Below are 17,082 nucleotides of genomic sequence, written 5' to 3'. Positions count from 1 at the left end.
CTTTTTGGTCAAATCAATACATGATGATATAGTCTGCTGATGAAAATTTTTATACTTTTCCCCTTATCTGTACCCTTTATAAATTTTTTCTTCTGTACGGCACTAACTGGATCTTGTAGAATAGTGCTGATTAACAGTGGTGACAGGCATCCTTGCCTCTCCTTTCTTCTCCATTGTAGGGAGAATTTTCCATCCTTTACCGCTCAGTACGCTGTCAGGTGTGAATGCTCTTTATTAAGCTGAGGACACCCCCTTCTATTCCTAGGTTGCTTAGTGTTGCTTTCTGTTTGTTTTGAGATGGGTGTTGATTTTTGTCAGATGCCTGTTCTCCGTCTCTTGATATGTTCATGTGGCTTTTCTCCTTTATTCAGTAACGGTGAGAATTCCTGTTGATGTGGGGACTGGGGGGCTTGACTTACTTCTTGTTATTAAAACTTCATTGTTTTTAGAGCACTTTTAGATTCACACATACAAAGCCTCCCCCATTATTGACATCCTGCAGGAAGAGGTACCTTTGTTACAACTGATGAGCCTCCATTGATGCATCGCTATCACTCAGAATTCTTAGTTCACTCTTGGTGGTGTTATACTCTCTGGGTTTGGACAGAGCTGGAGGAGTCTGACCACTAAGCCTTCTTCACAGTCCCAGCTTCACTAGGTGACCTTGGAAAACTGAATTCTTTCCAAGTTCATCACTTTTTTAGAAGGGAGATGAAGATTCTCATTAAGCTTTGATCAGTACCAGTTATAAGATGGAGTTGTTTTCTATGTTTTCTAAGTCATAAATCCTGTTAAATAGTAACAATAAGAATTTACTGAGTGCCTACTGCATACTCAACCCTTACCATATATTCTAACTGCTGTGTTAATTTTGGAGAAAGACTGTTTTGTGGGTTGCTCAGTTCAGTTTGAACCTATAATGGTTCCATGTCTTTTACTGTACAGTGTGCATACCTGGTCGACCATTTCTTTCCACTTCATTTTGTTAATTTTTTTCCTTCTAGGAGTTTAACTGTGTTTAATCCAATTTCCTTAATTTATTAAGGTCATTCGAATGTTGCTTTGTTCTAATGCAGACAGGTCCTCCCTTAGGAGTTTTCTCCCAGACAGTACAAGCCCATGCTTTTGACTTCTCACCAGAATGTGGTTTGGCCAGTGGTGGGCAAATCTGAATGAAGCAAGCACAGTGACCCTGCCACACTGTGGTCTTGTTGTGTCCTGGAAATCTCTATTTGCTCCTTACTCCTAGAACTTTCCTAGAAAAACTGACAATCTTAACAGGACCTCAGCCTGCTCTTCTCCTGTAGGCACCACCTTAGTCAACTAACTGAGTTTTGTTGTTTCTGGAGAAGCGGCATCCTGAGAGCTCTGAGTTAGCAGCAGAGTGGGACAGTGGTTAAGACCTTGGTGTCCTTGGGTTTGAATCCTGGGTTCCTATCCTGGCTTTGCCACTTCAGACTTACAAAAACGGGCCTTAATTAGCCTCTGTTTTGCCTGCAAAATAGAGCATTATTAAATTTTTGTAAGAATTAGTGGCGATAAAATATGTCAGGTCTTAAGACTAGTGTTTGATCAGAGTAAGGTTCAAATAGGTTCATTATTATCAAGTGGAAAAGCTGTGGCATAAATATTTTTATTCTTACTATAAATTTGCTTTTTCCTTATTTTTAAAGTGTTAGTCGATCAGTTGTGTCCCACCTTTTCAACACCATGGACTATAGCCCGCCAGACTCCTCTGTCCATGGAATTTCTCAGCCAAGAATACTGGAATGGGTTGCCATTCCCTTCTCCAGGGGATCTTTCCAACCCAGGGAGCAAACTCCCGTCTCTTATATTGCAGGAGGTTTCTTCATTGAGTTACCAGGGAGGATTGAGGTAAAATTTATATACAGTGTGAAACTGAGTTTTGATAAATGTATTCATAGATTCTTGTCTATTTTTTTCTAGTCACTAAGTTTTGTCCAACTGTTTGCAACCCCATGGACTATAGCCCACCAGGTTCCTCTGTCCATGGGATTCTCCAGGCAAGAATACTAGAGTGGGTGGCCATTCCCTTCTCCAGGGATCTTCCCAACCCAGGGATTGAGCCCAGGTCTCCTGCATTGGCATGTGGTTTCTTTACTGCTGAGCCACCAAGGAAGCCCACATCCTTGTTAAATAGCCCAAATTAAGCCATAAAACTTTCCATCACCTCAAAAGTACTAGCATGCTCCATTCTGTTCAATTCCCAAGCCTTTATAGCAATCACTGTTCCAAATTCTGTGTCCATGGATTAGTTTTGCTTGTTCTTGAATTTCATGTAAGTCAAATTTGACAAAATATACTCTTTTGTGTCTGGCTTTTTACATTTAACATTATGCTTCTGTGAATTCATCCATGTTTTTTGAGGGTGTGAGAAGTTTATTACTATTTTTTAAATAAGTCAATTTTTTAGAACAGTTTTACTTTCACAGCAAAATTGAGGGGAAAGTAGAGATTTCTGATACACTCCCTGCCCCCACACGTGCATAGCTTTTCCCATAGTTGTTCCCATGATCAACATACCCCCCCAACTAAGTGCTACCTTCATTGTAACTGATGAACCTGCACTGACACACTGAGAGTCCATGCTGCTGCTGCTGCTGCTGCAAAGTCCTTCAGCGGTGTCCGACTCTGTGCAACCCCACAGACGGCAGCCCACCAGGCTCCCCCAATCCTAGGATTCTCCAGGCAGGAACACTGGAGTGGGTTGCCATTTCCTTCTGCATGAAAGTGAAAAGTGAAAGGGAAGTTGCTCGGTTCGTGCCCAACTCCAGCGACCCCATGGACTGCGGCCTACCAGGCTCCCCTGTCCATGGGATTTTCCAGGCAAGAGTACTGGAGTGGGGTGCCATTGCCTTCTCCGTCAGAGTCCATAGTTTACCTTAAAATTTACTCTTGGTGTGGCACCTGCTCTGGGTTTGCACAGATGTGTCATGGATCCACCAGTATAGAATCACACATGGTTTTCACTGCCCTAAATATCCTCTGTGTTCCACCTGTTCATCCCTCTCCCTCCTGCTCACTGTCAACCACTGATCTTCTTACTGTCTTCCTAGTTTTACCCTTTCCAGAGTAGTCATATAGTTGGAACTCTATAGAATGTATGTAGTCTTTTCAGATTATCTTCTCTCCATTAGTAATGTGTTAAAAGTTTCTTCCATGTCTTTTTTCTGTGGCTTGATAGTTCTTTTCTTTTAGCACTGAATGATAGCCCGTTGTCTAGATGACCCATAGTTTATTTATACATCTACCCACCAAAGGACATCTCAGTTTTGATAATTTTGAATAAAGCTGCTGTAGACATTTTGTGTGTGTGTAAGTTTTCAACTCCTGGGTAAATAACAGTGGAGCATGATGGCTGGGCTGCTTGGTCATCGTGTTTAGTTTTTGTAGGAAGCTGCCTAACTGTCTTCCAGAGTATCTGTAGCATGTTGTATTTCCACCAGCAGTGAAGGAGAGTTCCCATTGCTCCTCATCCTCACCAGCATTTGGTGTTGTGTTTTGAAATTTGGCTGTTTTGATGGGTGTATGCTGTGCTTAGTCATGTCCAAGTCTTTGTGACCCCGTGGACTGTAGCCCACTAGGCTCCTCTGTCCATGGGATTCTCCAGGCAAGAGTACTGGAGTGGGGTGCCATGCCCTCCTCCAAGGGATCTTCCCAATCTAGGGATCGAAGCCAGGTCTCCTGCATTGCAGGCAGATTCATTAGCGTCTGAGCCACCAGGGAACCCCATGAATACTGGAGTGGGTTGCCATGCCCTTCTCCAGGGGACCTTCCTGACCCAGGAATCAAACTGGGTTCTCCTGCACTACAGGCGGATTCTTTACAGCTGAGCCACCAGGGAAGCCCAATAGGTGTGTAGTAGTATCTTGTTTTGATTCGTATTTCACTGGTGGCGTAAAATGACATCTTTTCATGTACCTGTTTGCCATCTGTATATCTTTTTTGGTGAAGTGTTTGTTAAGCATTTTGGCCCATGTTAAACACTGGATTCTTTGTTTACCTGCTGTTGAATTTTAAAAGTTATTTGTATATTTTAGATATTGTTCCTTCATCCTCGTGTTATCTTGCCAAAATTCTCTTCTAGTCTGTGCTTTGTTATCCACTCTCTTGACTCCGTTTCACAGAACAGAAGTTTTTAATTTAATTAAGTCTAGTTTATCAGTTCTGTTTTTCATGGATCATGCCCTTGGTGTTGTATCTAGTCATCACCAAGGCCAAGGTCATCTGGGTTTTCTCCTGTTTAAAGAGTTTTAGAGTTAGATGTTTTACATTTAGATGACCCCTTCTGAGTTAATTTTTTTGTGAAGGGTGTAAGATTTGTGTGTCTCTTAAGTGTTTTGCCTGTGGACATCCAGTTGGTCCAGCACCATTTGTTCTTTACCGTTGCCTTTTAAAAACATTAAACCAACTTTTCATTACTGGAACAACACCCACTTGGTCATAGTATATTTTTTATGTTTTGCTGGATTTGATGAGCTTTTTTATTTGGGAAGATTTTTGTGTCTATCCATGAGTGATTTGGGTGTTTAGTTTTCTTTTAATATCTGTTGTCTGGTTTTCAGAATAATGACCTTATAAGATGAGAAGTATTTCCTCCTCTGTTTTCTGAAAGGGTTTGTGTAGAAATATTATTCTTTAGGTATTTGATAGGATTCATTAGTAAAAGCCACATCAGCATGGAGTTTAAGTAAGCTGAGTTAATTTATTTTTTTACTTTCCTTTTGTTAGTATAGAAATCTGTGTCTTTCAAAGAACCAGCTTTTGGTTTTATTGATGCTCTGTACTGCTTGTCTCTTTTGTATTTCATTGATTTCAAGGGTAATTTTTATCTGTTTTTTTTCTTTCTACTTACTTTTGTATTCATTGTTCTTTTTCTGGTTTCTTAAAATGGAAGTTTTCAGATAATTTTTTTCTTTTCTAACACAAGCATTTAAAGGTATGCTTAGCACTGTTAAAAACATTGCTTAGACATACTGTGTTTTTATTATCAGGTAAAAATATTTTCTAAATAGTTTTATTGATACAGAATTCTAGGTTAAAAAATTATTTTTTCCTTCATTGTCTTCACTTCCTGCCTTTTATCTCTACTCATTCTTTGTTCAACAGTATGTAATGTGGGATTTTTTGGAATGCTTTTAAAAAGACTTTTAAGAATTTTGTCAGTGAGATTATGTAATAGTTTTCTTTATATTTATCCTGCTTCAGTTTGATTTCCTTAGAAAGTTCTTGGTTATTATTTGTGCAGTTATTTTTCTGCTCTCTTTGCTTATTCTTCTTTAAGTATTTGATAGGATTCTAGAGCTTTTCTAGACCCTGAGTTACTTCTATTAATATTGTTTTATAGAAGTTACTGAAGTTTTCTTTTTCCCCATGGTTTTTTCCTACATGCCTCAGTTGGGGTAGTTTGTATTTACTTTATCTTATTTGCTGATCTTCGGCATTGTGTCATCTGCTTCAGTTCAATCAGTGATTTTTTCTTTTTTAGTTCAGATTTTATACATGTATATATACACTTTTTAGCTCTTTGAGTTACATGCTTTTCCTTTAAAGTCATTTATATAAATTTATATATATAACAACTGTATATTTCCAACAACTGTTTTAAGGCCCTTGGATGCTAACTGGGGGGCTTCCCTAGTGGCTCAGAGGTGATGCTAATCATATTTCATCGTTGTCATTTCTGGGTCTGTTTCTACTGATTTTCCTTCTTGATAGCATTAAGTTTGGTCTGCTACTTTGTATTATCACCCGAGACTGAGCCAACATATTCTGATTTTTTTGTTTTTACTATTAAATAATCTTCCTCTTTATACCCATTTATCACTCTTGAAAAGTGAGAGAAAATAGATTATTTAATTAAACAGATTCAACCCTAATTTGAGCAATAAAACAGTTAATGATGGGGTGTTCTCTGAGATAGGAAATAATTATTTTCTTCTGTATTTTTCATATGTCATTTTCCTGGTGATGGTACTTGGCTGTAATTAATCCTTTTTTCTGTCAGCTATTTAACCATTTTGGAATTCCAGCATATGTTAATGTTCCTAGGATATTTTGGAATAAATGGCAGCTTCTCATGAACTGGTTGGAAGCCAGTGGGCAGTGTGGGACTTCAGTTTCTAATTAAAAGGGGATGCAGCTAAGCATATGATCGGGACTTTGGGTTCTATGAAATGTCTGAGTAGTACACACTCTTCCACATGTGTGTGATACACATTTGGATTTCCTGGCGCTTTTACATTAACTTTAGTTATTAACTTGCTGAGCTTTGCGAGTGCTTTAGAGATGTTTCTTACATAAAAAACGTTTCTAGATTGATAGGTTGTATGATTGGAAAAAGAGCCCTGACTCTGACGTGGCTGCTACTCTGAAGAAGCAGAAGAAGAACACCAGAGATGAATTCGAGGAGCGGGCCAAGGCGATCATCGTGGAGTTTGCGCAGCAGGTCAGAAAGCTTCCCTTCTTTACAAGAGGCCGCATCATGGGAGACTCTTCCTTTTGCCTTGTCCTTATTATCAGGCCAGCACTTTGACTGGTTCTGGTTCTGCTTCCCTAGGAGTGGCATTCAGCATTTTCCATTCTTTTCTCCAGTCTCCTTTTAAATTCTTTACTTCAAAGACCTGTCTTTGCAGTCTGAATTTTTAACACTTAAACAAATGTTAAACACCAAGCTGACTTGGAAGGGAACTGCTTTTCTGTACTGTGATCACTACCTCCAGGGTGCATGTGGTCTCGCTGCTAGTGAGGCGTTTTCCGAATGAAGAGCCGTTGTTCATCCAGCCTCCAGCTAGTGGTTTCTGTTCTGGAGGCCTTCCTCCCCAGCTTGGCCTGTACCAGTCACTTTGCTTTTTATGTCTCTAGGGGCTGAATGCAGCTTTGTTTTATGAGAATAAGGATCCCCGCACTTTTGTGTCCTTGGTACCTACCTCTGCACACACGGGCGATGGCATGGGAAGTCTGATCTGCCTTCTTGTCGAGTTGACTCAGACCATGTTGAGTAAGAGGCTTGCCCAGTGTGAGGAGCTGAGAGCCCAGGTGATGGAGGTAATGCCAGCTATTCAGTTTAATCCACCCTGCACCCCCCCGCCCCAGGGTTTTCAGGTGGGGCCATGGATTGCTCTCAATTCAGTCAGTGTGGTTCATTGTAACCTGTGTTTCACCCCCTTTGCAACAATGTGTCTTAGGTTAAGGCTCTCCCGGGAATGGGCACGACTATTGATGTAATACTGATCAACGGGCGTCTGAAGGAAGGAGACACAATTATTGTTCCAGGAGTAGAAGGCCCTATCGTCACGCAGATCCGAGGCCTCCTGTTACCTCCCCCTATGAAGGAGTTAAGGGTGAAGGTGAGTGAGCACCGGCACGCGGAACTTGCACCCTGTTGAGAAGTTCTGCTGGGGTTGTTCCTCCCTTTGAGAGCCACCTGCTTTAATACACACACGCACCCCTCACTGGTTTAATTCCAGGTGTCTTCATACAGAAAGGACCTTCTATTAGAGATTTGAGAAATTTCTTACTTACCAGCAGAGTTCCTCATAAAACTCAAAAGCACACTGTTCTGGCTCCACACAGCTGTCTAGTTACTGGCAGTGACCGTGTGTGTATTGTGGCATCTTCTGCTGTGACTCGTTTGTTCACTCATTCTATGGTTTCTTGGGAATCAAAGTTACTTAGCTTTAATGTTGAATTTATCAGTCTTTGATTTGTATTTATTGCTTTTTGCATGTACTTTAGAGAACTCTTCCTGTCCCAAAGTCATGACAGCATCATCTATCATCCTTGTCCCCTGCTAGCCACCTTTCTCGTAAATGTAGTAACAACTGTTTCGATCTCTGTAGAACCAGTATGAGAAGCATAAGGAGGTAGAAGCAGCTCAGGGGGTAAAGATTCTTGGAAAGGACCTGGAAAAAACATTGGCTGGTTTACCCCTCCTTGTGGCTTATAAAGAAGATGAAATCCCAGTTCTTAAAGTAAGTTCCTTTATTTCTTCCTCCAGTGATGTTTTGTGTTGTGTCTTGTGTGAGGAGGGTACTGCTGGGAGTGAAGAATAAAACAGGCACCTTTGTCTTCGTGGAGACTTATCTGGGGCCCTGAACAAACGGTTGATGGTTTAGAATTCTGTTTGTATAACCACAAATTGGCATAAATGATCATTTATATACGTTAAAGTTAGAACATTTTATTTAAAAAATGAACCAGGGACTTTCCTGGTGGTCCAGTGGTGAAGACTTTGCTGCAGGTTCAATCCCTGGTTGGGGGACTAAGGTCCCACATGCCTCATGGCCAAAAAACCAAACATAAACCAGAAACAGTGTTGTAATAAATTCAGTACAGATTTAAAAAATGGTCCACATCCAAAAAAGAAACAAGAACCAGAAGCTAGAAGTTCTCCATTCGTGATTTGTTTCTTTAAGATACCCAGTTATATAGACTGGCTTCCCTGGTGGCTCAAATGGTAAAGAATCTACGTGCAATGCAGGAGACTTGGGTTCAGTCCCTGGGTTGGGAAGATCCCCTAGAGAAGGGAATGACAACCGACTCCACTATTCTGGCCTAGAGAATTCCATTGACAGAGGAGGCTGGCAGGCTGCGGTCCATGGGGTAGCAAAGATCGGACACGACTGAGCCGCTTTAACTCAGTCATACAGACAGAACGAACGAATCTCGTACTGGGTCCTAGAGGTCATCGTAAAGCCCGTCTGCCTGTCTTCAGGAGCAGGTGCCACACACGAGCCCAGCGGAGCTTCACAAAAGCAAACGCTGAGACATGATTGTTTATTCTCTTGCGAAGAGAAAACACTGCTGTTGCCAGCACGGGGCTCCCGTGTGCTGGGGCCACTGCTCTGGAGGCAGCACCCAGTCACTGCTCAGGGAGTCGGCCAGCGAGGGCAGGCTGCCCCTCTAGCCAGTCTTCAGGGGGCCGTGGACTTGTGTGTCTGTCATGGCAATGAGAGGGTGGTTTTACTGACCTCTGATCAAAATCTCTCCACCTTGTAAGGAACAGTGATAGAAGTAAAGGACTGTTGAGATGAAGTGGTTTGACCATCAAACCTGCTGGGCTTAGGACTCCTGCACCACATTACATCGGGACTTTTATCTCCCAGAAGATTATTTATTATATCATTCCTTTCATCCATCTGCTTTATATCTACTCTGCCAGGTGGCGCAGAGGCCTCACATGTTCCATCATTAGTCAGCCTAACTCAAGTGAGGTGGGCACCGCTCAGGTCTGCACCCACGTCTCTTCTTCCCTTCCTGCACAAGTTCACCACACCTTGCCCACACTCAGCCTTGGGTTCCTATTTTCAGATGAACACGTAATCAAAAAGAGAAACAGTTTAATTCTAGGCTGCTGAGATAGTGGTGTATTTATAACCTTGTCAAATGTCAATTCTTCTCAAGGATGAGCTGATCCACGAGTTAAAGCAGACACTGAATGCTATCAAATTAGAAGAGAAAGGCGTCTATGTCCAGGCCTCAACCCTGGGATCTCTGGAAGCTCTCCTTGAATTTCTGAAGACATCAGAAGTGCCCGTAAGTCATGGGGCTGACTCCCCAGGACTCAGTGGGGGGTGCTGTCTGGGGGGCTGTCCCATCACCTGGCACAGGAATCTGACCCAGGAAACCCCTTTTACAGTATGCAGGGATCAACATTGGGCCTGTCCACAAAAAAGATGTCATGAAGGCTTCGGTGATGCTGGAGCATGACCCTCAGTAAGTCATTTCTCCTCTGCGCTGAAGGCTTGCATACTGCCTCTTTGATTGAGTAGGACTGTTAAGACATGGTCTGTATTTTATCTAGTAATCCTTGATGTGTTTTAACCTTTCAGGTATGCAGTGATTTTGGCCTTCGATGTGAGAATTGAACGGGATGCCCAAGAAATGGCTGATAGTTTAGGAGTTAGAATTTTTAGTGCAGAAATTATTTATCATTTATTTGATGCCTTTACGAAATACAGACAAGACTACAAGAAACAGAAACAAGAAGAATTTAAGTAAGTTGGTAATTTTACCTACTTTGGATCCGTGCTAACAGAGCTGGTGATGTGCAGACAGGTGTGTGTGCAACAAAAGCGTGGCATTTGACGTCCCGCAGTGACGTGTTGCCACAGATCAGGCCCACCTGAGACGCAGTGTGCGAACCCACACTCTCTGTAACGTTTCTGTTTAGCATTTTATTTTCCAGTTGGCAGACCTAGGTTGCACTAATGGGTTGGGGATGCGTCGTGCTGGGAGTCCTCATCTGGGGTCACATGGACCAGCTTGAGTTTGGGAATTAGAAAGTGAAGGGCCCTGTGTAAGGAGCCCCACCTCTTCTAGCAACACTCCAAGGGCGACCCTGGCAGGTCCCTTCTCTTGGAGCTCAGGGATGGGACAAGCAGAGAACACGGGAGAAGCTGGGAGACCCCAGGTAAAGCAGGGAAAGACCTCAGGGAGGCGAGCTGAGCTTGACAGTGTGGCTGGGGAGGCAGCTGATCTGAAAATGGAGGGCGTGGCCCACATGCCTGGGGTGAGGGTGGGAGGTGAGAAAAGCCCTGGTCAGGATGGTAGGTGTTGCAAGAGGGCATCAGAGAGCAGACATACTGAAGCCATACTCACAGAAAACTAGTCAATCTAATCACACTAGGACCACAGCCTTGTCTAACTCGTGAAACTAAGCCATGCCCGTGGGGCAACCCAAGACGGGCGGGTCATGGTGGAGAGGTCTGACAGAATATGGTCCACTGGAGAAGGGAATGGCAAACCACTTCAGTATTCTTGCCTTGAGAACCCCATGAACAGTATGAAAAGGCAAAATGATAGGATACTGAAAGAGGGACTCCCCAGGTCAGTAGGTGCCCAGTATGCTACTGGAGATCAGTGGAGAAATAACTCCAGAAAGAATGAAGGGATGGAGCCAAAGCAAAAACAATACCCATCTGTGCATGTGACTGGTGACAGAAGCAAGGTCTGATGCTATAAAGAGCAATATTGCATAGGAACCTGGAATGTCAGGTCCATGAATCAAGGCAAATTGGAAGTGGTCAAACAAGAGATGGCAAGAGTGAACGTCGACATTCTAGGAATCAGCGAACTAAAATGGACTGGAATGGGTGAATTTAACTCAGATGACCATTATATCTACTACTGCGGGCAGGAATCCCTCAGAAGAAATGGAGTAGCCATGCATGGTCAACAAAAGAGTCCGAAATGCAGTACTTGGATGCAATCTCACAAACTACAGAATGATCTCTGTTCGTCTCCAAGGCAAACCATTCAACATCACGGTAATCCAAGTCTGGACCCCAACCAGTAACGCTGAAGAAGCTGAAGTTGAACGGTTCTATGAAGACCTACAAGATCTTCTAGAACTAACACCTAAAAAGATGTCCTTTTCATTACAGGGGACTGGAATGCAAAAGTAGGAAGTCAAGAAACACCTGAAGTAACAGGCAAATTTGGCTTTGGAATGCAGAATGAAGCAGGGCAAAGACTAATAGAGTTTCGCCAAGAAAATGCACTGGTCATAGCAAACACCCTCTTCAACAAGACAAGAGAAGACTCTACACACGGAGATCACCAGATGGTCAACACCAAAATCAGATCGATCATATGCTTTGCAGCCAAAGATGGAGAAGCTCTATACAGTCAGCAAAAACAAGACCAGGAGCTGACTGTGGCTCAGATCATGAACTCCTTATTACCAAATTGAGACTTAAATTGAAGAAAGTAGGGAAAACCACTAGACCATTCAGGTATGACCTAAATCAAATCCCTTATGATTATATATTGGAAGTGAGAAATAGATTTAAGGGCCTAGATCTGATAGATAGAGTGCCTGATGAACTATGGAATGAGGTTTGTGACATTGTACAGGAGACAGGGATCAAGACCATCCCCATGGAACAGAAATGCAAAAAAGCAAAATGGCTGTCTGGGGAGGTCCTACAAATAGCTGTGAAAAGAGAAGCAAACAGCAAAGGAGAAAAGGAAAGATATAAGCATCTGAATGCAGAGTTCCAAAGAATAGCAAGGAGAGATAAGAAAGCCTTCTTCAGCAATCAGTGCAAAGAAATAGAGGACAAGAAGAGAATGGGAAAGACTAGAGATCTCTTCAAGAAAATTAGAGACACCAAGGGAACATTTCATGCAAAGATGGGCTCGATAAAGGACAGAAATGGTATGGACCTGACAGAAGCAGAAGATATTAAGAAGAGGCGGCAAGAATACACAGAACTGTACAAAAAAGATCTTCATGACCCAGATAATCACGATGGTGTGATCACTCACCAAGAGCCAGACATCCTGGAATGTGAAGTCAAGTGGGCCTTAGAAAGCATCACTAGGAACAAAGCTAGCGGAGGTGATGGAATTCCAGTGGAGCTATTTCAAATCCTGAAAGATGATGCTGTGAAAGTGCTGTACTCAATATGCCAGCAAATTTGGAAAACTCAGCAGTGGCCACAGGACTGGAAAAGGTCAGTTTTCATTCCAATCCCAAAGAAAGGCAATGCCAAACAATGCTCAAACTACTGCACCATTGCACTCATCTCACATGCTAGTAAAGTAATGGTCAAAATTCTCCAAGTCAGGCTTCAACAATATGTGAACCGTGAACTTCCAGATGTTCAAGCTGGTTTTGAAAAGGCAGAGGAACCAGAGATCAAATTGCCAACATCCGCTGGATCATCGAAAAAGCAAGAGAGTTCCAGAAAAACATCTATTTCTGCTTTATTGACTATGCCAAAGCCTTTGACTGTGTGGATCACAATAAACTGTGGAAAATTCTGAAAGAGATGGGAATACAGACCACCTGACCTGCCTCTTGAGAAATCTGTATGCAGGTCAGGAAGCCCCAGTTAGAACTGGACATGGAACAACAGACTGGTTCCAGATAGGAAAAGGAATACGTCAAGGCTGTATATTGTCACCCTGCTTATTTAACTTATATGCAGAGCATATCATGAGAAACGCTGGGCTGGAAGAACCACAAGCTGGAATCAAGATTGCCGGGAGAAATATCAATAACCTCAGATATGCAGATAACACCACCCTTATGGCAGAAAGTGAAGAGGAACTAAAAGCCTCTTGATGAAAGTGAAAGAGGAGAGTGAAAAAGTTGGCTTAAAGCTCAACATTCAGAAAACGAAGATCACGGCATCTGGTCCCATCACTTCATGGGAAATAGATGGGGAAACAGTGTCAATTTATTTTCGGGGGCTCCAAAATCACTGCAGATGGTGATTGTAGCCATGAAATTAAAAGATGCTTACTCCTTGGAAGAAAAGTTATGAGCAACCTAGATAGCATATTCAAAAGCAGAGACGTTACTTTGCTGACTAAGGTCCGTCTAGTCAAGGCTATGGTTTTTCCAGTGGTCATGTATGGATGTGAGAGTTGGACTATAAAGAAACCTGAGCGCCGAAGAATTGATGCTTTTGAACTGTGGTGTTGGAGAAGACTCTTGAGAGTCCCTTGGACTGCAAGGAGATCCAACCAGTTCATTCTAAAGGAGATCAGCCCTGGGATTTCTTTGGAAGGAATGATGCTAAAGCTGAAACTCCAGTACTTTGGCCACCTCATGCGAAGAGTTGCCTCAATGGAAAAGACTCTGATGCTGGGAGGGATTGGGGGCAGGAGGAGAAGGGGAAGACAGAGGATGAGATGGCTGGATGGCATCACTGACTCGATGGACGTGAATCTGAGTGAACTCCGGGAGTTGGTGATGGACAGGGAGGCCTGGCGTGCTGCAGTTCATGGGGTCGCAAAGAGTCGGACATGACTGAGTGACTGAGCTGAGGATGGGTGCTGAGGTGGAGGTACCGGTGACCTGGGGAGAATGCGGGAGGCACCTGGTAGGCCGTGGGCAGGGCTTTAGGGGTTGGTGGTAAGAGCCCTTCACCAGCCCCCCAGGTCCAGACAGGATGTGGGTGGGGCTCTGGCCAGCAGGACCTGCGGGAGGGCCAGCCTCAGTCACGGGTGCTTGCTTTCTCATGCATCTTAAGGGATTCTGTAAGCTGAAAAATCCTTGGTTGTATTTTTTCCTTGCAGGCACATAGCAGTATTCCCCTGCAAGATGAAGATCCTCCCTCAGTTCATCTTCAATTCTCGGGACCCGATAGTGATGGGCGTGACTGTGGAAGCAGGGCAGGTGAAGCAGGGGACCCCCGTGTGCGTGCCCAGCAAAAACGTGAGTTCTGGGTGTGCTTAGGGATGTCTGCTCTTAGAGCAGTGCTGGCAGCTCAGGAGTGAGCAGAACACCCAGCAGAGCTTGTCCTTCCCTCTGCTTGATTCCTTGGCGGCAGCTGCTTATCTGTGGATTCTCAGCGCCTGGTGTCAGTGCCTGAAGTCATGAAAGCTGCAGAATTATTGGCATTGACACCTCTGAGTCTGGGAGAAAATTCAGACTAGAATAGTGAGCACTCATCCGTCTTTCCTCTGGATTAGCATCATGGCCAGGGAAAAGTAACATTGAGTAAAGTCCTGTGAGTCAGAGTTCTCACACGTCACCGATAGTGCCCCACATCTTCAGTCATGTTGTTTGCTCATCCGGCCCAGGGCTCCGTCCAGGTGTGTGGAGCCTGGTTATTAGCACTTTGGTCTCGATCGGGAACAGCCCGCCATCCTTTCTGAAGAGTCCAGACCGGCAGTTTCACAGAGGGCTCCTCAGCCTGGCTTTGTCTGGTGGTTTCCATGTGTCTCCACTGGGGACAGTTTGCCCCGTTTAACCCACTCGCTGTCCCCCCCGGGCACTGGTTATACCTTTTCCCCGACCCTGGACTTCCCCTCAGGCATCTTGTACACAAGGGTTTGTCTCTCTTGGTACCCAGTTATCCGGGGTTTGGTCCGCGGGAGCCCATTCAGGCCGGGTCCTCGTGTCCTTGCTGCGTGGCACTTGGGGCCCTCAGGTGCCCCAGGAGGCCTGGCTCCCGTGTGGGTGGGGGCCCTGCCGTCCTCTGCGCACCGTGACTCCGCTGCCCCTAGGGCTCATCGCTCCTCCACCAGCTCCGTGGGCTGAGCTGGACACTTCCTAGCAGCAGGCGTCCCTGGTGTGGCTTTAGCCAAACTAGATTCCATTTTCACTCGTCTTCCCCTGGATAGGGATCCAGGCAGCAGAGTGGTGCTGTGGCCCCTCACTGTGGCCGAGGGCGGGTAGCTCACAGCGCCCACCCCGGGTGGGCTCCCTGCCTCTCCACTCGCCCCCTTGTTCTCCAGGCCGCTCACCCCAGGCTCGTTTCTGAGCCAGGGCTTCTGGGCCTGCTGTCCCTCCTCCCCCGGCAGCTGTCACGCAGAGGGCAGGGTAGAAACAACTCAGAGTGCCTCCGCTCACACTGCAGTTTCTGTTTACAGTTTGTTGACATTGGAATAGTAACGAGTATTGAAGTAAACCATAAACAAGTGGATGTTGCAAAAAAAGGACAAGAAGTCTGTGTCAAAATAGAACCCATCCCGGGTGAATCTCCCAAAATGTACGGACGCCATTTTGAAGCTACAGACATTCTTGTCAGTAAGGTAAGTCACTCACTCAGCAGTTGAGAGAGGGGCTGTCAGCTCTTCTGATGACTTTACTCGGGAGCGGAGGGCTGATGTTTAGAACCCGAACGGACTGGATTCTTCACTAAGGCTTGGCCTGGCTTTGACCTCCTCAGAGCACCCACTAAAACACCTAGGTTGGGCCCCCTCCCCTGACTCACCGAGCAGAGCGGGCCCTAGGCCTCTGCTTCCTAACACAGACAGGTGGGCGCTGCCTTGCTAAGTTCCGCCTGAGCTGTCTTGGTGGTGACAGCACCTGGCACTCGTTTGTTACGTGGTTTTGTTTACTGTCTGTGCCTCCGGCCTTGCAGATCAGCCGGCAGTCCATCGATGCTCTCAAAGACTGGTTCAGAGACGAGATGCAGAAGAGTGACTGGCAGCTTATTGTGGAGCTGAAGAAAGTATTTGAAATCATCTAATTTTTCCACCCGGGGCAGGAATTGGAGTCAATGCAATATTATGTGGTAATATCACCAAGAAAAACAAGGAATGGACCTGTCTGAACACTGATTGACCTTAAGTATAGAAGGAAAAAACTAGGTGTATAAAATGTTTTCCATGAGAAACCAAGAAACTACACTGGTTTGACAGTGGTCGATACACGTCCCCACAGCTCCGACGTGCCTGTTCACTCGCCCACGCCCTCCCCTACTGGCTGCTGTTTTAAAGTTTGCCCTTCCTTCCCCAAATTTGGATTTTTATTACAGATCTAAAGCTCTTTCAATTTTATACTGATTAAATCAGTACTGCAGTATTTGATTAACCAAGCTTCTGCAGATTTTGTGATTCTTGGGACTTTTTTGAGGTAAGAAACACGTCTTTATTTATGCATATCCTTCCAGTGAATCTTCTCCCAACGTTCTGCGATATGCCCGTAGGAATTTTTTAAAATAGAAAATTCGGCTTTCTTGATCTTTCTTTATCTGCTTTGTGTGGAACCATGGTGTCGAGCATCGCCGGCTGCCCTTTACCGCTTGTGTGGTCGTGAGCGCCCACAGTTCTCAGCACCGTCACCGTCCCCCATTCCAATAAAGAACCCAGATGTGCCCACAGGCGCCGCTGGGCTTCCCTTCCTGTCGGCAGAGCTGCTCTCCGAGTCTCCGCCCAGCACAGCGCCTTCTCTCGAGGACAGGAAGGGTCTGATCGCCCTGGGTCCCAGCACACGTTGACATCAGGGGTTTATACATCGGTCTGGGTCTGCTTGTCCTAGCAGGTTCTATCATGCACACGTTTTCTGACGAGACAATCAGTAGGGTGTTGATTAACTGTCTGGACTTACATAACAGCTTCTTCATATTAGTAATTTGGTGGTAGCTTGTTCCCTAAGGTTTTCCTGAAGAATATGGGAAGTGGGTCCCTGAGAGAAGCAGTCTGTTAGCATCAGACTAGTACCTGCCTACCTTCTATAGCACAGTGTTGAGTGAAGTCAGTGGGGGTGTTGGTAGCAGGTGTCCCCAAGTATTCACTGGCATAGAGTTATAAACTATATTTTTAAAGTCTTAGAGCATATAGCATAGACAAATACTTTTATATACATTTGAAAAT

The 17,082-nt window shown here is 44.6% G+C and overlaps 1 protein-coding gene across 4 annotated transcripts in view; it reads left to right on the top strand.

Annotated features, from left to right (window-relative positions):
- Positions 1 to 16,449, top strand: part of EIF5B (eukaryotic translation initiation factor 5B) — a 72,866-nt gene extending 56,417 nt beyond the window's left edge. For 2 of the 4 annotated variants that reach the window (XM_060413928.1, XM_042246423.2), the window contains exons 15-24: positions 6,338 to 6,469; positions 6,886 to 7,068; positions 7,209 to 7,370; positions 7,863 to 7,994; positions 9,427 to 9,558; positions 9,662 to 9,738; positions 9,855 to 10,019; positions 14,056 to 14,155; positions 15,355 to 15,516; positions 15,849 to 16,449. In XM_060413928.1, the coding sequence (XP_060269911.1) occupies positions 6,338 to 6,469; positions 6,886 to 7,068; positions 7,209 to 7,370; positions 7,863 to 7,994; positions 9,427 to 9,558; positions 9,662 to 9,738; positions 9,855 to 10,019; positions 14,056 to 14,155; positions 15,355 to 15,516; positions 15,849 to 15,956 (1,353 nt within the window). In that variant the 3' untranslated portion in view covers positions 15,957 to 16,449. Of the gene's footprint in view, positions 1 to 6,337; positions 6,470 to 6,885; positions 7,069 to 7,208; positions 7,371 to 7,862; positions 7,995 to 9,426; positions 9,559 to 9,661; positions 9,739 to 9,854; positions 10,020 to 14,055; positions 14,195 to 15,354; positions 15,517 to 15,848 lie in introns of all 4 variants that reach the window. The other 2 variants (XM_042246422.2, XM_004006136.6) reach the window with 1 other exon arrangement.
- Positions 16,450 to 17,082: the final 633 nt, after the last annotated feature.

The sequence above is a fragment of the Ovis aries genome, chromosome 3, assembly GCF_016772045.2.
Source record: "Ovis aries strain OAR_USU_Benz2616 breed Rambouillet chromosome 3, ARS-UI_Ramb_v3.0, whole genome shotgun sequence".
NCBI lineage: Eukaryota > Metazoa > Chordata > Mammalia > Artiodactyla > Bovidae > Ovis > Ovis aries.
This window is presented reverse-complemented; position numbering and strand designations above follow the sequence as displayed.